General features: G+C 40.2%; 1 protein-coding gene across 1 annotated transcript; it reads right to left on the bottom strand.

Annotated features, from left to right (window-relative positions):
* Nucleotides 1-2,590: 2,590 nt before the first annotated feature.
* On the bottom strand, nt 2,591-22,551 carry lhx4 (LIM homeobox 4). The gene is made up of 8 exons (XM_042417701.1): nt 21,940-22,551; nt 17,439-17,659; nt 13,905-14,057; nt 9,683-9,854; nt 7,814-8,016; nt 7,012-7,166; nt 5,838-6,009; nt 2,591-5,014 (listed from the first exon to the last, which is right to left on the bottom strand). Exons 3-8 carry the CDS (start codon nt 13,981-13,983, stop codon nt 4,626-4,628), a joined length of 1,170 nt encoding a protein of 389 aa, XP_042273635.1. The 5' UTR covers nt 13,984-14,057; nt 17,439-17,659; nt 21,940-22,551; the 3' UTR covers nt 2,591-4,625.
* Nucleotides 22,552-24,530: the final 1,979 nt, after the last annotated feature.

Genomic DNA, 24,530 nt, shown 5'->3' with positions numbered 1-24,530 from the left:
TGGAAAAGGCCCAGTTTCACATTTAAACAGCATCGAGCTCACAACCTTGAGGGTGACATTGAGAGGCCTCTGTTTGACTCCAACCCCTCTTTAAGACTCACTCCGTCATCCTGCGGATCATTGTTCACTGCAGGGAGGATGGAGTTGTTCGGGGTGAAAAATGCCCTGTCTTCATGCCGCTAGATTGACTTTCGGGGCCAAAACAAATCCTATCTATTTTGCATGTTAATTTATTCCCTTTTGCTTCAGACAGAGAAAAAAAACTGTTTCCTTCAGGAAGTTTGTAATAAAAGCCTTGCGATCGATGATAATGGCATTTGTGCTTGTGTTTGTCATCTTCGCAAAAGCAACAGTGGTGGAGTTTCCACAGATTTATTTGTATACTAGTGCTGTAAGTGGCGTGTAAATTATCCTAACTGTCTGTGTGGCTCTTTATCTTTGTAAGGCAGTACTATTAGAGCCTATCCATTAATGCCCATAGCCAAGCCAATCAATGCTTAAATAAAAATCAGCTCAATTTGTGGCGTTTTATGCAAACGTGCAAACTCCAACCAGGCTGACTCTTTGCTTTTTGTTTTTATAATGTATCAGGAATAGCTAAAACACAAAGGAATCGATAACACTTAGGTTTTCGGTTAGGTTGGCCTGCTCTCAGACAAATGCTGCACGTTGCTGCATACAAATGAGTTTCATACAGATGTACACTGTGGTGTAATTTCATTATAATTCTATAGTTAGCCAACACCATAGTTACAGGGAATAAATCCACTGTAACCTGAGAGGTTTAGTAATGCAGAAAGTGATACTAAGAGAAACAGCAAAGTCTAAGAAGGAACACACACACACACACTTACAGTATAGTCAGGGCCACAACTACCAGAGAACACTGAGGTCATGTCCTTATTGTTTCAGGGAATTTGGAGGTTTCAAAGACACGAAAAGGAGTTTACATTCAACACATACACATGGTGATTTTAAGGCTGATTTTGATATATTTTTTAGATCCAATATCTTATAAATTTGAGTGTTTCTGGCCATGCTAGCAGCACAGCTCAAAGGATGGCAATGTTGGTCTGTCAGGTGGTCCACAACTTCAGTCCAGACTGAAATTTGGTTCACATATTTACCAAAAGTTTAACTGTTGGACACAAGATGTCTCTTATTTCACTGAAAAGTCCATTCTTGTGCACTGGAGGCGTCAAGTTTTCACACTGGAGTAAGTTACATACTGGACCACAATTGGCTCCAAACTAGTTGTGATGTCACAAATCATGCTCATAGGTACGCACCTTAAAGTCAGATTTAAGGTGAGCACACAGAAACTTTTCACTTTCAGCAGATGAATGTGAAAACAAACTCTGCACATACATCATTCTGCACCGTGAAGCTCAAACATTCAACTGAAGTAATAAGTGAAACACATTGTTGATTGACTAGAAGGGAACTAACTTTTATTTAGTACCACCAAACAAATCAAACCTTTAACTTGTCAGGTACTTTTTGACCAAATAACTGCAAAACTACAAATCTCGACCTTGTGTTTAGTACTAATTAATGTTAGCATGCTAACACACTAACATTAAACTAAGATGGTGAGCATCATAAACATTGTAACCTATTTGCAAAACATCAGCATGTTAGCATGCTGGCATTAGCATTTAGTTCAAAGCACTACTGTACCTAAAGACAGCCTCAAAGAGCAGTTAGCGTGGCTGTAGACTATTAGAGTTGTGAAGACTTAATATAATCTAAATTTGACTGTATTTAAAAAAATTAAATTAAATAAAAAATTATGCATCCTTCATCCGAATTTGATATGAAGAGCGAGGTAAGGCTTTGAAACAGGTTTAAGCTCATTTATGGAGATAAAATTAACAGAAAATGTTTTCTGTGATTACTCAAATCATTTACTGGGAGATGGAGCTGCTTTGGAAAATTGAACATCAGTGGCTCTAAAATCTTCACTACATCTGTGCGTATAGTAGGTACCAGCTTGACATATTGACAAACAAGATAACTGCCTGCATATGGGCCATATATTCCCTCTTTGCCTGACCACAAAGCATATTTATTTGCCCATATTCCACAAAGCACTCTACAATTAGTTAACAGCACAGGGATTAAGGAAAGATTTGACTGTGCAGCGCTGCAATCTGCTGCTGTGTCTCTTTAGCACTGAGAGGATCAGCGAAGCCAGCGAGGCAGCTGTTTCTCCACTTGTTTTATTTTTTTTCTCTCCCTTCTCTTTCTCTCTCTCTCTCTTCATGCATCTTTCTTGTCACCCCCACCCCGAGAGCGAGAGAGGAAAGCAGCATCAATCACTGTTAACTGACTGACCACTGTCTGTTGGTGGTACTAAATGGATCTCCACAATTGAATAGAGGCCTAAGTGTGTGGTAAATGCTCTCAATGGGTAAATGAATTTGCGGGTTAACTCTCTGTAAAGAGCGTTTAGATCAGACAAAATAATAAAAACACCTACAGCAGATATTTTTCTTTTGATATATCGAAAACAAAGTTCAGCTGAAAATCTTAACTCTGGCATTCATCACTGCAGGTGCTGCGTTTTACAAAGAAAAGCACCCGAGGGTAACCCAAAGACAATTCAGCTTTATTTTCCTCATATAGATTTGACTGTACACAGTTCATACCATTACACAGAAGGCATAAATGAATAAATTCAGTGCTCTCTTTTACATCTTTTTCAAAGACACATGGCAATAATAAATAGCGCTCATGAAACAAGACGATCAACACGTTTTCAAACTGTACAAAATTTACAACAATTAAGATGCAAACTTCTGAGGCAACACAGACTTAACAAAACTGTAGTGGTGGCGTTTTTGTACAAGATCTTCTTAATGGTGTCACTTTCTGTTTGTTGGTTTGCTTTCTGGCTCTTAAATAGGATGATCTGTTTAAAAAAAAAAAAAAAAACAGGACTTGGCAAATTTTTTAAAAAAGGTGACTACGTAGATACGATTCGATTTGTTTTCTTCAACAGAAATAGGAGTAAAGATAAGATCCTGGTGAGTTTTTTTAAGCAAACCTCCCCTCCGACATCAGGTCAAATCAAACTGTTAGTTCCTCTTACAGGTCAAAGGAAGTTTGCGCTTCAAGAAAATGAGAAACGGGGTTCTCCTCTCTTGAATCAGTCGTTATGGGGGCTTTAAGATGCAGCTGAGGTGGCCCGAAATGTAATCAGCCCAGCAGTCATGCCAGCACTGATGCCAGAGTATCAGCCCTGATAGTGGGGGGACTCTGTGGTAATCCCTCTGACATGGAGGCCAGGCAGTTGGAGGACAGGCTGACAACACATCTGGGGTTAGTAAGTAGGTTGATAGCAAGCAAAGCTAGAGCTCAACTGGACTGAGTAGATTACCAAGAGAAGCCTGGATAAGACTGAAGAAAACACAAAGAGAAATGTTGTTCCTGCTAATACTTGTTGGTGTTTTGAATTTGTATTTGCGTCTAATTTGCTCAATAATATTTGCAAAGGGATATCTCCTACACATCTGTGCATTCAAAAGAATAAATGAATGATTAAGATGTCTGATTTTCTGTATTATTAGAACGGTCAAGAGTTGGACTTCTTGACTGTCCTCCAACACAAAGCTTTGATTCCTGGTGAGTCTGGAAACAGATAATTTAACACTGACAGATGTCTGCTCTCGGCTTCGGGCGCAGACAGCTTTTACACAGACAAGAACAAGTCAAGCACCGATAAATATAGAAGAGAGACCTGCTGTGTAGCAAACAGTGTTCACCCTCATTCAAACAGAGGAAACATCAGCTTCTACATACAGACGGACGGACGGACGGACAGACCAACGGCCATCTACTTCCTAATAACTTAGTTATGTAAGCTTCAGCAATACATTAAAAAACGTCAGCATGGTTCAAAATTCACACTTGTGCCACTGTTCTTGTAAATTTCTCTCCCAATGAAACACTGTTTTTGCCTTGTGCATATGTCTCTCCTCTTTTTCTCTCTTTCTCTCTGCATTCCTGTCCATATGTGTAGAAAAAGAAGAGGAGAGTAAAGTGCATTGCCAATGTAAAGGCTTTGATATGGCCAGACAGCAGCCCTACACATTATGAATTAGAAGCATGCAGGTGCCTCCTGGGTCTTATAGGGACTTTGATCTACAGTAGATTGTAGCCCTAATGTTGTAGCTGTTAGACAGGGATGGTGTGGTTTAATTTTAAAGGGACGAGACAATATTACCTCCCCCGTGAGCATAATCCACCAACATATTGGAAATCCAGTCTCATTTTTCAGAGAGTGAAAGAACAAGTCAGTTGATAACAAAAATTGTATGATACACTGTTGAGATTGAACATTCAGAGGTGTTTTGTCCAGTCAGTTCACTGAGTGTGGAGGTGTTCTTCGCTGCTAGGACTAGGCCTACGCATCTCGACCCGGCTGTTACCTCGCAGTTACGACTGCTGAGGGACTGAGAGTCATAATTCTTCCTCTTCCTTCTCCTTTTCACCCAACATCACAAAACGTACCAGTCTTGCAGGGCGATAGAAAGAAATGTAAAAAGCCTTGTGTGAGTCTGTTCTGTCGTGTCCCCATTTATCCCCATGGCGGTCGTCTCCGCCACATTTGTCGGCGAGGCTCAGAACTGGGAATGGTCCATCTCGTCCAGCCAGGAGGCGGGGCTGGTGGGGAAGTCGGGGTATCCCGTACTGCTGCCTGTGGAGAGGTCTGAGGTGGGGCCTCCCGCCATGGCCCTCAGAGCCTGCCCCACCCCGCCCGGCCCCCCTTGCGCCACCAGACTGTCCATGCTGAAGCCGAGGTTGTTGAGGAGAGGGGTGTGGCCGGGCAGGGAGGTGATGGAGGACGGCGACTGAGGGAGACCGTAGGGACTTCCTGCTCGGATGTCGTGGTAGGGTTGCCCTGCCGCGTCTACGGAGAAGCCGCCGTTCAGCACCGCACTGTTAGTCACGTCCCCGACGCTCCCGTAGAGCCCGTTGGTGTGGCCGAGATCTGACAGCACCTGGTCGTCTGCGGAGGAGATAGCATCGCTTAGCATGATGGGTGTAAAAACTTTGACACGTCAACATCGCTGTCAACTGTGCGAACATTATATCGTTGTTATATTTCAATACAGTTAAGTGCTTTTATGAGCGAGATTTACTGTTGCAACATTATGAGGATTTCATGGAGGTAAGTGGAGCAACCACTGAAGTATCTGATAAGCAGTTCAGTTTTGTCAGTGTAAAAGTGAGTATGTATGCAGTTACTGCAGTACAAAATATTTGTTTCCATCTCAATCCCTCCCCTGGGTGGCTTCAATAACAACAATGCCCCAGAGCGCTTTCTCTCTAATTGACTAAAAGCCTCACATGCTTTATAGAGTTTCTGTCACCATGTTTTCATTTCTCATAAAAAACGGCCTTCTTTTTGAAAGTGCCTTGAAGACTTTTATGTCTACCCAAAACAGGGGGTTTGCAAACATTAAATAACATAGGGATGTCTAAAATGTCTTTTGCATCCCGCTAAGGACCCTCTCTCTTTTCCAATAAGCTCCATTGTCTTGACAAACCGAGGCAGGAGGATGCGTCAGTGGCCACGGGGAGGTGTGAGGGGAATGTGGAATGAGAGTGCCATTTTGGATTTGCCTGAGAACAACATCATGCATCGAACAACGCAAGAAAACAAATGAATTGCCACAAAGACACATTCAATTGCTGCTGCACTCAGAACCGTGTCATTTAGCAGCTTGTAGGCTCCCCTAATCCCATTAGTACGACAGCATGACTGACAATTCCCTTTCAGGAATCTCTCTCTTAAGCAATAATAGATATGTGCTGCAGACAATAGGTACCTCTGAAGCTCAGTTCACTGTCACTGAGTCCTGCGTCGTCAGCTGAGCTTTCTTTCTCCACCTTGGGTCCTCCTCGGCTGCGTTTAACACTTTTATAAAACTGAGTCCAGCGATGTCGACCTGCGTCCTTCTTCAAACGCTTTTCTTTTGCTCGCCGGTTCTGGAACCAAACCTGACAAAGATAATAATTATCATTAATTTATTGTAATAATAGTTTTTGCAGTAATAGGCATTTTGACTTGTCATGGTAGAAAAAGCACTTGTGTTTTTTTCTTTTATTTATTTATTTGCTCTCTCTCTCTGTAAAGGGGTACAAGGGGTAGGTGGGTATGGGCTGTATTATTTTGGTTAGGTTTAGTATTATTTTGTGCTATGTGCCCTGTACGCTTACCAAACTACATGGGAAAAAGCAATAAAATTAAAGTTACTAATAACATTAACAATGCCTCAGTTCTATTCAAGTGTCCCAGTCAGCCATGACAGTATGACAGTGAGCCAGCATGCACCAGGACCAGGGACTGTACCAGGACCCTGAAACTGAAGCAGCTAAATGGAATTCAGCCATCATTTATTTTATTATTTACACCGGTGCTTTTACTACTGTGACAAGTCAAAGTGTCTGCTGTGAAATAGGCCTGTTGATGACAATAACATAAAACTGATCTAATCAAAAACACATTTCCAAACTGTGTTGCAAAAAGTGTTAATGAATAAATATGTATTGTATAAATGAGTAAATTCACATAAATGCTATAAACGCAAGGTAAAAAATATTTATGTTTTATAAATAGAAAGTCAAAAATAATTGAACAAGGTCGTTGGAAGGTACAAGTTGGTCAATAAAAATGTTTCAAGAGGTCCAGTTTAGTCAGCTTGAACTCCTATGGAAGGTTGTTCCAAAGTCTAGATGACAAAGGCTTGTTTTAAATATATATTTAATCTATATTTGAAATATGTATTAGGGCAACATCAGGAAACTGCCTGAGGACCTCAGATTCATTCAGGGCTAATTTGTGATGTAGTTTAAAGCCACTCTAAAGATGCTCAAATCAGTGGTGTCTTTGTCATAATGAAACTAATCTGCTGCATATTGTCCAAGCTGGAGATAATAAAGAGCATTTTTTGGAATATGGAGACATGCAGTAATCTGAATGAGAAGAGATGAATCCTCTACCTGCACTACTCTCATGTCCAGCCCTGTCTCAGAGGACAGCTGCTCTCTGACGTGGCGTGCCGGCTTTGGCGAGTTTTTGTAGGCACTTTTGAGGGTCTCCAGCTGCTTGGCCGTGATGGTGGTCCTCGGTCGCTTGGTCCCCGCCTCTGAATCGTCTAAAAACACCATTACAAGTGTGAGTGACTTCTTCTTACATTTGTCACGCTGTGTTAACAGGCACTGCCCTCTGCCTTGTGCGGAGTATATGTGTGTTAAATGAAGTGAATGGTCATGTATGGAAGTGCATTATTGTCCTTGTGCATCTGTCCCACTCCTACAGCAGAGGACATAAATCTACCCAGCCCAAGCGCCAGAGGAACGGAGTTATTGGGGCCACACCATATAAGAGCATTGCTTCACTTTACATAATCAATCAGAGATGCATGGAAATCTCAGAAGAGAGGGAGGGAGAGAGACAGCATACACACCCAGACGACAAACAACATATATCCACAGTGAGTAGTGATTTCACTGCACTGCACAGTGCATTTAGCTTGATCTGTCATATCTTTCACAGTGATTTTACAGCTACTTGCTACTCATTTCAATGCTCAATCGCCTCTTTCTGATGCTGATATATAATGAACAATAATGAGTCATGATTACTGAATCAAATAAAATTCCTTCTTTTTATGAGTGTGTTGTATTTTCTGGTTAAAAGTACAGTTTCAACCTGCATTTTCTTTATCTGAATGCTTTTTATCTGACTGGATATCAGCTTAATAACAGCTGTTGTTTACATTTTAGGTCCTCACAGACCTACCGTTTTGTTTTGCCGTCTCGTAATCCACCTTGCACACCAGTCTCCCATCCTCCATGAGGTAAAACTCATCCCCGGTGGCCAGCTGTCTGCTGCACATGATGCAGGCGAAGCAGTGCAGGTGATACACAAAGTCCTGCGCCTTCCGCACAACCTGCGTCGGAGGAATCCCCTGTTGGCATGATGCACATTTTGTTCCAAAACGCCTGCAGGAAAAGATGAAGAAGAGAGCAGCCGTTAGATGTATTTAATGCACAACACCAGCAGGATAGACTGATATCCATCTCCTATTTATATCCACTTTACAGGCTGATGGAGAAAGTGAGACCAACCGAGATTAAAATTTCACATGCTAGACAGCTACGTGTTTCTTCAACTGCAGCCAAGAATGATGGCACAGTGTCTGTATTAATAGAAGCTCCAGCTGTTGTGGAGGGAAATATCAGCACTGGAATGCATTTCTGTTAACGATAGACCTGTCCGCAGGTTGATGGATGGAGAGGATCAATGCAGTGTGTGAGTGTGTGTGTGTGCATGTTTGCATGTTTATGTGTTTGCAGATGAAGGACTGAGAGCTAAAGAAGAGAAGGAAGAGAAAAAAAAAAGAGGAAAAAGAGAGGAGGAAAGAGGAGGAGGGGTGCTCACAGTAAACACACCCTGAGGAGAACCAATAAAACACTGACTCAGGAGAGGCTTTAAATCACACAACCAACGCACGGAAATAAAAAAAGAGCAAGGTGAAGCTTCCAAATCACTGCTGGGAAGTACACACCAGTGAGTCTATGTGTCTGCGTATTTCTATGTTCATGTATGTGTGTGTGTGTGTGTGTGTGTGTGTGTGTGTGTTTGAACATGCAAACACCCCCCTGCTGTCCCTTGGGTCAGCTAACACAGTTAGCTTTCAGTGCGACTCCAGAGCTCTTTAGGTCTCATTCAAGCTCTGAGCATTAAAACCTTTCAAACATGATTTAGTAAAAAGCCTGGATCTGCTGATCCTGTTTTGGATAAAAGTCAAACTCAATTTTCCTCAGTAATGCCTCAGAAATCCAATCGTTGAGGGAAGGAAGGAAAGAAGGAAAGAAAGAAAGAAAAGGAAAGAAAGAAAGAAAAGGAAAGAAAGAAAGAAAGAAAGAAAGAAAGAAAGAAAGAAAGAAAGAAAGAAAGAAAGCACTTATTTAGATTTTTTTTGCTTTCTCTAATGATATCAGTAAGACAAAACAGCCACTGAAAATGTGAAGTACATGAATTATAAATATTATGAACAGTCAACACATTCTGAGATTAATTAGCAAACATCATCCAGCATGGTGCCTGGAGCCAAATAATGATACCCACTTATAACTGAAAAAATAATAATTAGCTAATTCAGCTCAGACAATACTCATCAAATATTATTCACCAATAGATGATCGATTTGCCAGATCTGCGTGTTGATATTTTCTTTCAGAAATTTAAGAAAATTACTGACTCAAACTCTCCATTTATAAACTAAATCAATGATCTTTTTTCATTATTACACTGCGTGACTTTCCAAAAAATAAAAAGGCAACTTTAAAAGAAAATCCAACACAATAAGATATAAACGAGTTAACACCGGATTTAACTAGTTTAGTTGCCATAGAAACTTCGAAACAATTAGGTAGTTGCCGTATAGGTTTAGAAATGTCAAATAAGACGATTTATTCAAGTACTTTACCACCGTCAGAATCAGTCACTTTATTTCTCATACTAACCCAATTACTGGTTAAAGTGACCAAAATGTTCATTTCTCTGGGTGATAGCCTAGATGTCGCTTGTTCTTCTCACAAAACACATAACTGGTAAACGAGGTCAGAATCGAGGCAAAAGAAACTAGAAAGCAAAGCCACTAACTTGAAGAAATCCTCCTTGCAGTAGACGCTTCCTGCCCGGGAGAAACATTTGTCCGCCAGCGGAGTCTGACAGTCGGCGCACTTGAGGCACTTGGAGTGCCAGTGTCTGTCCAGCACCTTGAGGATGAACTTGTCCAGGATGTGCTGACTACAACCTGCACACTGAGGGATCTCTGCGAGGGGGAGAGCACAAGGACAGAAGAGAACAAGGTCACACTCAACGAGATGTGATGCGAGAGATTAGACTGATATAAAGAGAGGAGAAACTGAAGCTCTGACCATGAGGCAAACATCCTCTGATATTTATAGAAATAAACATTTTAAGGAAAGCGTAAAAAACTCTCAGATAAAAATCACTACGTACATGCTTACAATTGCTAAAATGTTGAATTTAAATCACACTCAAAGGGTTTTTGTAGTTTTCTCCGCACATAATAACAGATTGGTTTCCCTCCATCATATCCAAGCCTACAGGTCAGTTGGGGAATTTAAAATATCTCAGATCACACATATAATTTTTTCTCTACGTCACTCGTCAAGTGGCTTATTCATATTGTCCGTATTACATTCCTAATGAAATTTAAAGATACAAAAATCGTATTTTCTGAAGCGATTATCAGTCAAGTCGTTCATGTCTGACACTCCTATAGACTATATTTTATCTCTGTCCTGTTTGTTTTTTAAATGTTAATTTTTCTACCTTTTAATCCATTTAAATTGCTTAATAAATTTGATTTTTTTTGTCATTGTTTAACATGTCAGCGTGTTTTCTATGTAAAACGCTTTTTGAACGTAAGCGTCTCTGTCCAAGGTGCTGAACTCGGAGCTGCTTTCCAGCAGTGCACACACTTTTTTTTGACAATCATATTGATTTTTTTCTTGATTATTTTGAACCCAATTCTGCTCTTTTGAAGCCTGGTTACCTCTCTGAACGGTTTCGTGTTTGGTTTGTTGGCGTCGGTGTTTGTAGACGAGGCGGCTGCTGCTGGATGTAAATCAGGGTCAAGACGAGATTAAATTTCCTTTTTTTTTTTGGTGATTGTGAAAAACACAACCGCGATTTTGGAAGCAACAGCAGCAGACCACGTGTGCACATGCAGAAACAGGGACCATATGATCATAACTGGTTCCCCTTTAGTAAATAAAGGTTATCTATCGATCTATAGGCCTAATAATACCTTCCGATTAACAAATAGTAGGCTAACAAATTCTGCAGCGGCATCGATCAGATTTCAAAAACTAACATTAAATGAATGAACGAATTGTTTCATTAAATATCCAAAACCAACGCGCATTTCCTCTCAAAGCTTGACCACTAATAAACGAACAAAATTTAGTCTATAAATATAAGGATACACAACTTATGTACAGCAACTTATTTATTTTATTGACGCTTATAATACAGAATATAATAGAATATACAATCTATAGAATCAAATATGTCATTTCAATTAAAACTATTTAACTCTTGGTTGATGTTGTGAAAAAGGTCTCGTGCTATCATCTAAAACCAACGACAATTACTTCAATCTTGTTCAATTATTCTGTAAAAAGCATCGCATGGCCACATTTTCTTTCGCGGCTTCTCTTCGTCAAACACATGATCCACATGATATCCCATAATGAAAAATCAATGTCGAGGAAAAGTGGCCATGCAGAGCAAAACGTCAGTAAACACATACACACACACACACACACACACACACACACATACAGTTTCCGTGCTGCGGCAGCGGGGCTGTTTACTGTCGAGAGGAAACATCTCGGCCGTGAAATCATCTTATAATAACCGTCTAAGGCTCGAGATGCCTTATGTTTAATCTCACCACAGCTCATACAGTCTGCAAAACAAAGCTCTCACGTTATGCAACACGGTGGTCCAGGCGGCGTGAACACAATGTGGACACTCATGCACACGGATTTCACATATGAAGGTTTTTGTGAATGCATGAAGGCAAATTCTTGAAAATATTCTTCTGATATTATTTTGATCTGCAATTGTTTTGATTTTGAACCATAATTACTAAAATGAAAATGTAAAATAAAAGGAGCCACTTAGCTGAGTGGAAAATAACAGATTCATATCTCTAATAGCTTTTGTTTTTCTGAAAGAGGTGAAAAAGTAACTCGCAGAAAACATTCAGTACGTTTAACTTCAGCTTGGAGCATTGAAACCACCGAACACTGCACACACACACAGACTGGAAGACTGTAGGGTTGAACTGGCTTTGTTTCACTACAGTAGTGAGCAATAACAGAGGAAAGTAAAGATATTGTTTAGAATAAATCTGCATAAGTGCCTTGGCTTTTTAAAAAAAAAAATGAGGACAAATCAGAAGTAATTTAAAAGTGGAGGATGAAGCTGAGCGGGATCGTTTTGCAGAGAGAAGTGGTGCTGAAAGGAAAGCAGCACGATCTTGGCAACGACTGAGCGTCCACCGTCCAGCTCCTGTGTGTGTGTGTGTGTGTGTGTGTGTGTGCGTGTGTGTGTGTGCGTGTGTGTGTGTGTGTGTGTGTGTGTGTGTGTGTGTGTGTGAGTCCAGGAAGTCTTCCTCATATCTTGGTATTTGTTGCCACTATCCTCCTCCTCCACTCATCACCTCCATCATTTCACACATGCAGGAAGTGAAACACGTGGACACCCTTTTTTTTTTTTTACTTTAAAAAATGATGTTCAACAGCCAAACTGGTGGTGCAGTCTGGCAGCCTCTCCTATTTTTAATTGTCAAATGATTTGTGTTAATTAAACGTGAAGTAAACACTTTATGTCCCAGACTAATAGCCTGCAGGTTAAGGTTTTGGGGTAATTGCTCTGAGTCAGCAGAGCACTCTGTCCATGATAAAAAATGTCCAGATAAATTCTCTTGTTGCTTTTATTCCTGGAAGAAAAAAAATGCAGGTTTAAATCCAGGATGAAGGCTGGCGCTGCAGGGGACTGAGTGGCAGGATCCTTATCCAATCTTTTAATCTGCCTCGATTTATAAAATTAAAGAGCATAAGCCGACCACATATAGGCTCTGTTCCTTTAGTCAGGTTTAAACACTTTGCTGAACAGGCTATGAGGGACTATAATTATATTATACTAAAATTAATGTAATATAAAGCAAATGAAACTAGTCTTATTATTTATATGTTGGTTGTTTGAAAACTGAATGCATGTCAGTATTCTCCCTACATATTTAAAATGTTGACTAAACGTTTCATTCTCAGTGTTTTGATAGTAGCAGTCTTATCATTTCATTGTATTGTCCCATTTTACTGTGGATTATTTTTTCCAGAGGCAGCCTATTAGACGTGGCTCCATCTGTACATTTTGACAAAACTCGCCTATAAATAATTAGGTCAGAGCAGGAATGTATCCAGTTGCACTTCTATCTCGATTGCACGATCAGATTATAAAAGGCCTGGCACAGATTAACACGACGGGACGAACAGATGTAAGGTAATTCTCTCTCGCCTTTGATGCTAGAAGGTAAAAAACGGAATAAGATTATGATAAAAAAAAAAGACTGTGATAAATATTTGTTATTATCCTCTTTAAATAATGACCTAAACGACTCATTCTGCTTTTAATCCCCCCCTTATTGTAAAATATAAAAACACAAACTGGCGTCTAGGCCTTTCTTTGGAGAGGTAAATAATAAAAAAAAACAGTGTATTAGGCGTTTATTTGACCCAGTAATGAGTGTCAATCAAAGTCAGTGGGTATTTGTCTGATGGGTGATGACAACTGCGTCTGATCTCTTGACCATGCAGGCTCGTTTACAAATTAACAGCTGCCTGGGAAGACTCACTGTAAACCTGACAGAGGATGCAGAGGAGCTGATAAAGTTTGAGACCAAAGTAGAGAATTTAATCATAATAAGAAATACTTTTTTTTTCTTTTTCCATAAGATAGGGGCAAATAACCAAGATGCCATCCTTTGCACTAAAGTGTTGCAGCTGCAGAAACCTGCCTAGCCTTGTGAGGCTGAGGAAGATTAATTGGACATGCGGGTTGGTCACTGCTTAGCTTTGAGGCCATGAAACAGTATCATCTAAGACGTTTTTCTGTTGTTGTTTTTTTTGCACAATGAAACATAAGCAGCATGACACATCACTGGCCTGTAGACTAAGACTGAGAGGTTGAGTTTCCTCTTTTTCTCCTTATAGTAAAAACCCTGCAGCACAGGTTAACACTCGCCGGGCTGATAATCGACAGAAACGGGAGGAAAATGTCTTACGTTGCAGTGGCACTCCGAGAATCTCCGGTAAACTCTTTACAGGACTCTCTGTCGGTAGGACCGCCGCACTTTGCATCATCGTGATCCAAACCGGGAGACAAACGCACGCACATACACCCGCAACACGGTGGGCGCACTCCCCCGTCCTGTCTTCTGGAGGAAAAAAAAAAAAAAAAAAAAAAGTAGGATAATGGTGATGTTGAGACTTCAAAAAAAGCGGCCCTTTCTCCGCTCTGTGTGATCTCCCTCTCGCTGTCCCGTCAAGCCTCTATCCCTGTTATTTTTCTCTATTCCCGGGGATGATGTCCGTGCCGTGCCGTGCCGAGCTGTTTTGGAGTGGATCAGACAGGCTGCTCGGTCCATTCAGCGCTGCAGGGGCGGCGGGGCCTGACGTCACCGCGGCAGAGGCTCAACGGGGGCCAATAGGAGCGCAGGAAGAGGAGGCCCCGGCGGGCGGAAAGCATCCTCCATAGGTGTACGAGCGAGGAGAAGAAAGGAGAGGAGGAGAGGCGTCTAACATGGTATATGAAAATGTCTCCGGAGAGGCGGGACCTTGTTCCTGTGGAGACCATAAATAGCTCACTGCAGTGGCTCCCGGAGGGGCCCCGGGCCAGCAGGGCCAGCAGCGAGGAGGAGGAGGAGGGTCCCAGCCAGGAAAATGAGGAACAGTTTCATTTCACTTTTATTTCCCTTCTTATGAATTAAGGCACTTTATAGAAGAAAGGAGCCCAGACAGTAATTCTCTTTAACACACACATCAAATTCTTGGGAGTTTCATAGCTGATGGCTGATGCTGAACTTATTGCATTGGATTAAATCTAATTTTCTTCGTTTTTAGATATAGATATAAGCTGATGTATACAATGTGATTGTAAATATATGAGGTGCATGTATATGCATGCTATCATAAAGGAAAATCAATTATATTTCCAGAAAAAAAAGTATTAATTCACTCAGTTTTCCCCTTAAAAACAGCCCTCTTATATCAGTTTAAGTATCTGTTTACTGTGAAAAGATGCCAACTGAGATGACACCACCAGTCAGGAATGTTAGTAAATGTGAAGCCACACCAAAGAGGTGATATTATCGGACACAATGTCAGAGTTAAATTCACCTGTGTGAGCTGTACTCCCCCCCCGGCTGTGGCAGCGCCCATGCACGCAGCAGCTGGATCTCAGTGACAGGTAGGATTAGGAGTCTGGGCGCAGTCCTCCTGACACTGTTCATTTCAACCCCATCGTCTGAGACTTGCTCTCCCGGATAAGATATTCCCCCCGGAGGGCTGCTAGTTCAAGCTAGATGAACTCAATCTTCGCTTCCAATTTACTTCAAGCGTGAAAAGGAAAGCACACAGTGGCACTTTTCCCGCCTCCGACCAGCGCAGGTTTGTTTCCACCAAACAGTCCCAGTTGAATGTCTGCAGCTCACGCACATCAGGCCACATGTTTCAGTTTAAACACAATATTGGCTCTATTTTATTTAATTTTGTTCAAATTAATTATAATTAGTTTTAATTTAAGTGATTTTTTCAGCCGTTTAAATGATATAATTATCACTGGATATCAGCTCAACGCAATTACACTTAATAATAATGATGATAATAATAGTAATAATCACCATCATCATCATAAACAAAGGCTCTAGTTTTTCTGAGAAATGTCAGAAAATTTTGAAAATTTTTGTGCTCTGCTGACTTTGTGTTGGATAAAAAATTTCACCAACTGTCACTAAAAAGAAAAACAAATGTGTAATTTAATGGAAAATAGGCAGAATTCAGGTTTCGCGTGTTTCCAGTTCAAACAAAGGCACCATTTTCTGTGGTGAATGCTGATTTATTCTCGCATCTTTTTCCCGTATAATCTATTTCAAACTCTGGACAGTTTATTGTCACACAGCGCTTATATAGGCTACTGCAGAGAACCCACAATCCCATATAAGCCGTTCGCCTGTGTGGTTAATGTTTCAAGTGTAATTTAGTAAAATGAAAACGCACATCAAGCTGATTAAAAAAAAGGAGGCTGGGATATTACAGGAATTTTATCCAACCGATTCAAAGCCAGTCTCCATGAGGCCAGGTGTCCCCTCCATCCATCCATCCATCCATCCATCCATCCATCCATCCATCCATCCATCCATCCATCCATGGTGTACTGTGCATGTGAAGCAAGGGAATCATCTCGTCTTACTTTATTTTCATTATACACTTTTCCCCTCAAGATCATTCAATTTATTCAACTATTCAATTACTCTGATTGTTGGTATCGGGACCCCTTTAGCTGCCCTGGAAAACAATGCAGATAAAAATGCTCTTAACCTGTCAGCAAAGGGCAACACAATTAGAATAATTGACGGATGCAAAATGCAGAAAGGAAAAAAAAAAAAAAGAAAAAAAAAAAAGATGTGAGCGCGCACATCTGGTTTTGAGGGACACTAAATGGATGATGCCTTTATTCGTCGTTATAAGAAAACGAGAAAAGAAACGTGAGAATGAAAAAAATATAAAATAATAATAAAAATAATGCACATCTGGATCTATCCAGTTAGACATTTTCAAACAATATTTATGGCAGCAAATATTTAGAGAACAAAATGGCAACAGACGCCATGAACATATAAAAAATTACAAATATTATATTTTAACTTCCGTCCAATTGTTTACTACAAAACCAACAGTCTCGCACACAGAGAAATTAAAAAAGTCCAATTTTAATTTAACGTCAAATTAACTTTTTCACCCTTAAACAAAAACACAACACAGGAAATAATATAGGCTAATAAATTATATACTAATAATATAAATAATTATTTCAATAATGCAGACTGTGGGAAAGGTGCAGATGACTGATGTTTGAGCCAATATGAGCAAAGTGTCACTTTAAAGGGGGGAGAAGAAGAAGAAGAAAAAAAAAAGCTGTAGAGGAAGCAGCTCGGGCAATAATTCACACTGAGGGCGACTCCTTTGCCACCGCCGTTGACCCAGCCACCTCTAATTAGATCTAATATTTCAGTGGACGAGTTCATTGACATCTGCGATTCACAGATCCATCTTACCGAGCGAGGAAGTCAGAAATATAGAAACACATCCATCCTGCAGGGTGAGCAGGCTCACTGTGTATATGGACCATAACACACGTGTGAGGCTGTGTGTCATCCTGCACAATCCCTGGTAGTTTATAGCCTATAAGCACCAGGCCTGGTTGATAATGAGCCCAAACATCACAAATTAAAGAGACTGAATTTAATATTTTTATGCACATATGTATATATATGTATATATACACACACAAAATGTATGTATTAATATTTTTGCACATTATTTTCCATTTTTACAGAAGTGGATCACAGGCAAAGACTGAATGAAGCATCAGATGAGCACAAGAGCAAGAATCATGTTAATTTTGTGAATTGCCAAACAGAAGTTACTATAAAGTAAACAAAAACAAAATGCATTAGACGTCACTGCATTCATATTTTAGAAAATCATGATTTTTAGATGAATGTACAGCTGAACAGAACATGATCGTGCAGACCTACCTAATCACCGCAGCTCGTCGGGTGATTTTTTTTGTGTGTCAGACTCATCTTCCTCCTCCTCTTCCTCCTCTTCCTCTTCCTCCTCCGCCATGGCGCCGAGGTTTTGTTCCTGCAGGTTGAGCTGAGAGGCTCAGCAGAGAAACAGCAGCGGTCAGTCCACAAACGCTCTCTCCCCGTCATCCGCAGACAAAACAACATCAGGTAGCGATGGCACCGTGTCCCTAACCATTTGGTCCGAAAGCAGGAGAGGAACAGAGAGAGGGAGAGAGGCAGAAACCTTAGGAGAGAGCACGGAGAAAATTAAATTGCACTTGGGGGGCAAATTCTATTAGGGAATAGTTATTGTCTCCTGACAGCTCCTGTCCATTTGGGTAATTAGTAGAAGAGATTGGTTGAACAAACGAAATCTATTCCCGTCAGAAATGATATTTTCCAATTCTCCTGATTGAACCTGACCCTGTCGTGCTAAGACGAGGCGGTAATAGGCTCATTTGACTCGAATAACTGGTACCACAGTTCAGCCAAGACTGCCTGATAAAAGATAGATTGAGATTTTACAAATAATCTGACAGAGATGTTTAATGCTTTATTTTTAAACACACAGGCAAGGCTAATAAAGGCTGTACTTGTGTATAATAAACTTTTTTTTTTTTAAAAATCCACTTATAATAATAATTGTAATTATTAGTGTTACTATTATATGAGTGAACAAAACTAACTCCAGGAAAACTGCATATTTTGGGACAGAAATTTATTGCAGATCCTAGATGTTCCTTTATATGTTAAAAAGATGATGTGCACTGGGGGTCTTCCTGTAGAAAAAAAGACATTATTCAACTATATTGTCCAGTTTAATTTGAAGTCCTGTGATGCTGCTGGCACTTGCCCCAGTATGTGGTCCCGCATGCTGCCCAGTGCATCCAGACTCCATGACCTTGATGAGATAAACCTTGAAATCCCAGATGCAAAGCTCTTGGTGAAAAAAATACTGATAATAATTCATTTGTTTATGAGAGCCATCAGTTCAGTTTTTATGGTGCTTATTGATGCAGAATCCCCTGAAAAATGATGTTTAAATGACCTGATAAAAGTGCACCATAACCTACAACACACACATTTGGCTCTCAAAGCAATGCACATAATTTAATCAGCTTTTACGCAAAATTATACACATGCAAACATTGTAGTTTAAGATTTTTCCCCAGCACCTCTTGGTCTTGCTTTAGTACACATAAAATACAACATACAAAGCTCTCCTAAATTTTTTTTTTTTCTTCTAGATTCAGTGAGGATTTCCCTCAAGGCCCTTGAGTTGAGTTGAGTCTGACAGTCTCCCAGAGGAAACCTTCATTTTAAAAAAAAATGTTGCTGAGATTCTTCAGTTTATGTTACAATTATCAGAAAACTGAACAAGTATTACACGTTTCAATTAAAACCTGACCACCATCTAAATTTTGTCTGCAGATCTGAAATTATATCCATGTTTTGCCATTTAAAATTCAAGGATTAAAATCAGATGACCCAAATGCCAAATGATTTTAAAGCTCCTTTCATAAACTTGGGATTTCCATGGAAAGAGGAAGAGGAGTGAATCTTCCCAGTGCAACGACAGGAGCAGTGTTAGCTGAGTGAATTAAAACAATGTGACTGACAAGTGTTGGATCTTCTCCAACTTCATTACCAGAGCACTTCCTGTAAGCTACGGTAACTCTGGAGTAGGGTTTGAGGGTGGGTTTGGGGGGGCTGAGACCAGAATATACTAGAACAGAACAGAGCACAGTATGGTCAGGTTTGTGTTGAAATCAAAATAGTGCAGTCAAGTGTATTATCAAGGCTTAAATGCAGTTGATAGTAGGAGGTTATTGATTCTCGGGGCTTCCCCTCCTCCCCCATGTCCTCGCTTCTTCACTCTGCTGTGCACAGATGAACTGTACGGACTTCCAACTGGCTAAAATCAAAGATACCTCTCCTTTCAGTCATGCAGAGCCAAACACATAAAACAGTACTCACAAACCAATAAGAGAGGGTGAGGAGTTACACAACTAAAGGTCAGACAGAAAGTAACACTATTCTGGGACCGACCAGTGCTTCAGAGTGTGTCTCCCAGTTTCATTTGGTTGAACACTGGCTGACTAACAATCCAGTGAAGTGACAGCAGCAGCCCGACATGCTGACAGTGAGATGAGATGTTTGGTAGGTGGTGAGCAGCAGATGAGTGTCCACATGAAAGGGGGAGGGACTGCAGCAGTAAAATGAGATGGATCTGACCCTACTTGACTCCTGCCTTTAAGAGGCTGAATGTTGAAACTGAAAGGGGATCTGGCTTAGTTTGGATGTGATATATAACAATACCATATATTAACCTCTTTTTCATAATTTATTCACCCCCCCCACCCCACCCTCACTCCCTCCTCCCTCTGTCCACAGCAGGAAGCTTTATAGTATTATTAAAGTCAGAAAGAGAGATGACAGAAAAATGCATCAAGCCCCTCCTGCATTTTAATATCAATACCGGAGGGGTAATAAACATTGAGGCAGAGAGCATACAGGAGAGGAGCGACTATAAAACCCTACATTGTCTAATTTATGGAAGACAACAACAGGGCAGCAAGGTGAGGTTTTTACCCTTCAGTCTCTGCTTTCATAACACAACAACGTCTCAGTGCACAACATTTGTTTTCGACAATGCAAACATGTGCAAAGAAAGTTTTGAAGAAAGTAATCGGGTCTTTTCGAGTACCAGAGTGGCTCATATTGTAGCAGGAGGATTGATGATAGACGGGGCAATTTGTGTAAACAGGTAATGTTTCTCGTAAAAGACAGTTGAGTGAGGCAAACTAGGGGTAAAAATCTTGTCTTTTGGCAAACATGTTTTGCATGACGACAAAATAATCTCGCTTCAAGGTCCATTTTGCTGAAGATCTTCATCTGCAGATGGAGTTTGTTAGCTTGTCATGGAATCGTAGATGTTCACATTTCCATTTTTTCTCATTCATACTGGCTTGAGCTTCAAAGTTCATCCTTGACCTTGGAAATAGCAGGTGACAAAGGCAGAAGTTGTAACTGAGTATTCCTTTAAAGGACATGTTCACAATGTTTCAAGTCTGCCTTAAAACAACAGTCAGGTGCCAAAATGAACAATGAAATAGGCTTTTCATGCTGTAATCATTCCTCTTTTTCATACTGACCGTTAGAGTACCCTTCATAAAGCACTTACAATGTGAGTGATGGGGTGCAAAATCCACAAGTCTCCTTCTGTGCAAAAATGTATTTAAAAGTTTGTCTGAAGCTTATATGAAGCTTCATTTGTCAATTGAGTCAAATCAAGATATGATAGATATTATAGATATCTTTCACCTTTACAGTCTTTTTAGTGCTAAAGTCCTTTTATTTTGTTTCTATACTTCCACCGCAGCTCACAAGTGAAGCAATGTCCTAGGAAAAACAAAGAGGGAATTTTATACTAAAGAGATTGAATGTGGCAGATATCCACTTGATGTGACTAACTCAGACTGCTGAAGCCTCATGTAAGCTTTAAATGCATTTTTGCAAAAGAAAAGAACAACCCATGTGGACACACTGTGGATTTTGCCCGCCATCCCTTACAATGAAAGCTTTCGTATGGGCACCTGACTGTTGCTCTAAGACAGACTTAACTAACTGTAAACCTATCCTTTAAGACTGTAATCTGCAACTCCAACAGTGTAGACAAATAAGACACAGAAAGAAACCTTAAATCTTCTTTATTGTTCACAGACAAGTGACAAATTAAAGAAATGCCTGAATAAATTAATGGAGAAACACAACAAAGGTCAGGTCTTATGTTTTTGTTCTAGCCTATCTAATGCTTGGATTATGTAGGCCTATATTATTATTTATATTTTCATATGGACCCTAGGTAGAGGGGGATCCATAATAAACAATTGACTAGGGACGCACTACAATTTGATTAGATTCCTGCTGTGGACCATTGCAGCTCTCTCCCCATTTACTGTCATCTCTCTCTACTGTAGCTATCTAATAAAGGCGTAAAAAGGGGTCACCAAACCGTTTGATGAGTATGACAATTATGTTAATTGTACTATACTATGGTCTTCACAGATGACCAGATTTTGTATCAACATATTAGACAGCACTCTCTACCACTTGCTGCCTTCAAATGGAACTCGTGAATTCGTGGTTACGACACGGTTAGTTGTCTACACCATAGTGTAGACGATAGTGTACATGATATGTTTTGCGTTCAAGTGGTTAAGTCATGAGAACACCGCTGCCAGGCAACATGGACGCCAAAAGACTCCTCGTTGTTCTCGTCGGCGTGTAGAAACCGCCAAAGCTAACAATTTAGCTAGCCAACGAGCGAGTAACGTAATGCAGGAAATGCAAAGGCATGATGACAGAGCAAAAAGAGGGGACCGTTGGGGATATAAACATTTTCCTCAAACACATTAAAAAATAGGAAAAACGCTATACGACTAAAATTAAAAATATATTAACTTACCATCCAAAGAAAGATGAAACTTCCATGGCGTGGGTCATTTCTGAAAACGTCGACAACTTGAACTCGGCGCTTTCAGAAAAATTCCACTTCCCGAAAAAACAACAACAAACACAACCGAAAAACATGGTAAACACCACCCCATTTGAAGGCAGCAACTATCTTCAAAACACCAAATGTGAAAATATATCTTTTGACTTCTCTGTAAAACAGCAGTTGGTTTCAGTTGTGTGTCCTGTTGCTAGTAGCAACCCCTACTGTTACTGTTACCCCTACTGTACAGTTCTGTAGCAACACTTTCTTGCTTACAAATGATGCAAACTGATATTGTTCAGTTAACTAACCATTTATTCAGATTTTCTTTTGTCAGATTTGTGACCATAGCAAATATTTACAGTCATCTTTTATGTACTTGCACTTGTTGCAGCATTATCTGTCTTTTTTCGTCTCTTTTTTATCATGATAAGCCTACTAGCTTTCTGAGGCTAATGTGTTTTCAATACGACTTTCTTAAGTAACTGTTAATTTACTGTTGAGCTAAATGTTGACGTTATAAAAGGTTAATCTTTTTTAATTTTATTTTTGTGAAAGCTATGTTATCAACTTTACTATATTACCAAATTAATATCTGTGTTGTATGGGGACTTTATGTTTATTTTTCACTGAGGATACTGGTGTTTCTTCCTCAAAGGAGGGACAGTTTTTTTTTTTTTTTTAACTTGTTACTGTACTTAATTTTGTAATTCATTTTTACAATACCTTTGTTCTAACTCTTTTTTTTTTACATCTGATCATTGAATTTGTTGTGTCATATCCAATGCAATTCAGTTTCACAGTTGCCTAAGTATAACTTCAAAGGCCAACTGCTGTCCAGCTGCATAGCAGTGCACCGAGTGGCCTTACGACACCTTACTATGACAGTTGATGTTGTTTTTTCCTTTAATTTGTCACCAGTCTGTCTATCTAAATGTCCTTAGTTCTATGTTTCATCCTATCAGCAGGAATGACCCTCAAATTAAATCCCTTGTGCATGTAGACTAGATAAAAATTCTGCTTCTGGATTCAGATAGAAGAGTAAAACACCTCTGAATGTGACTTGATTTGGATCTGAAGTCTCTGTCCTCAGTGTGAACCGCACCCCTTGGCCTTGGCAAAGCTGCAGACTGATATTACATAGCTGCCAACTTCCTCATTAACCGTCATTAGTCATCATTAGTTTGCAGCTCACTGAGGCTCAAGGCACTTGATAAAGGGCTTCTGTAGAGTAAGCAGCACAAAGCATCGCTGACTCCAGTCCTATAACAAACACAGGTAGTCATTTAAACAGATTAACAGATCAGTTGTCTGGGAGAAGAGTACTTAAACCAAAAGACAATTAATAATTTAAATAGAAATATGACTGCCCAAAATCAGAGAAGGCAAACAAAAAACAGCAGTGCATTCCATGATAGAGACAAATAATACAAAACACGCATAAAAGTTTGAGAAGGGACATAATTCCTCCTTTAGTTTGACATTTTCTCGACAACAACAAAAAACAGCAACACATATTAAAATTTGTCAGATGATATATTGGATAATGTTTGAAAAGGGAAAATAAATAACATGCAGAGGCATCCCTGTGACAAACTGTGCTTTTCTCAATCCATCCTGGCAATCACAATGTGTCATTGGGGGTCCAATTCAAAGTATCTGAGAGTTTGATTAAGTTTAATGATTAAGATTAAACACGACTGCTCAGGCTTGATGCTCCTCTCCTTTAATGAAGGCTATTAATCAGCATATTGTGTGTGTGTGTTTGTGTGTTTGTGTGTGTGTGTTTTCAGAGGAATCGACTGCCTTAACCATTTCACCATCAAAACCTGTCATACTGATGATGCTGAAAACGTGGTTTGGATCAAGTGATGGAGTGGGGTCTGGGATGAGATCAGGGTGTGTATATACTGTATACTGTGTGTGTGTGTGTGTGTGTGTGTGTGTGTGTATGACAGGTAGGTAAGGGGCAGGAGTCAAGGGAATTCAAGCCAATGTTCCAGGAAAACACAAAGCTCAAGATCAACCATTGGTTGTCCTTCAGATGGGCTTGTTGTAATCCGGGCGACATCAAACCCTCGTCCATCCATCCATCCATTTATCCGTCACACACTGCTCCCTCTTTCATCAACCTCACCCAAACCCTCTCTCCCATGTTTGCTGTCCCAGAGGGTCCACTGCTGCCCGCCCCCAGAGGAGCCCACCTCCAAGTGTGTGAGGGAAGAAGCCCCACAAAAGCCGATTGCGTTTTAATAAAGTTTATTATCTGCAGGGAGCTAATCCTCAAGGGTAATCTCTCCCTTCTAGTCCTAAAGGAAAGCTGGATTACTCACTTGCTATAATCCCAATGAAATTGTTAGGATTTAGCTTGCGCTGCATAGCAGATGGCAACAGGCTTTTTCCTTCAACCTTGGGTGCTTTAACCCGCTATTTCTACATGCAACACCCTGCTCCTCCTTGCCTCATGTCCTGGTAGTCTTGGGTCAAAACAAAAAGACAAACAAAAACTTGTTATTCATAAACATAAAATGAATAACACCTGAGAGGTTCAGTAAACATAT

This window comes from Thunnus maccoyii, chromosome 7 (genome assembly GCF_910596095.1).
Source record: "Thunnus maccoyii chromosome 7, fThuMac1.1, whole genome shotgun sequence".
NCBI lineage: Eukaryota > Metazoa > Chordata > Actinopteri > Scombriformes > Scombridae > Thunnus > Thunnus maccoyii.
Note: the sequence above shows the minus strand (reverse complement) of the source record. Positions and strands in the feature narration are given on the sequence as shown.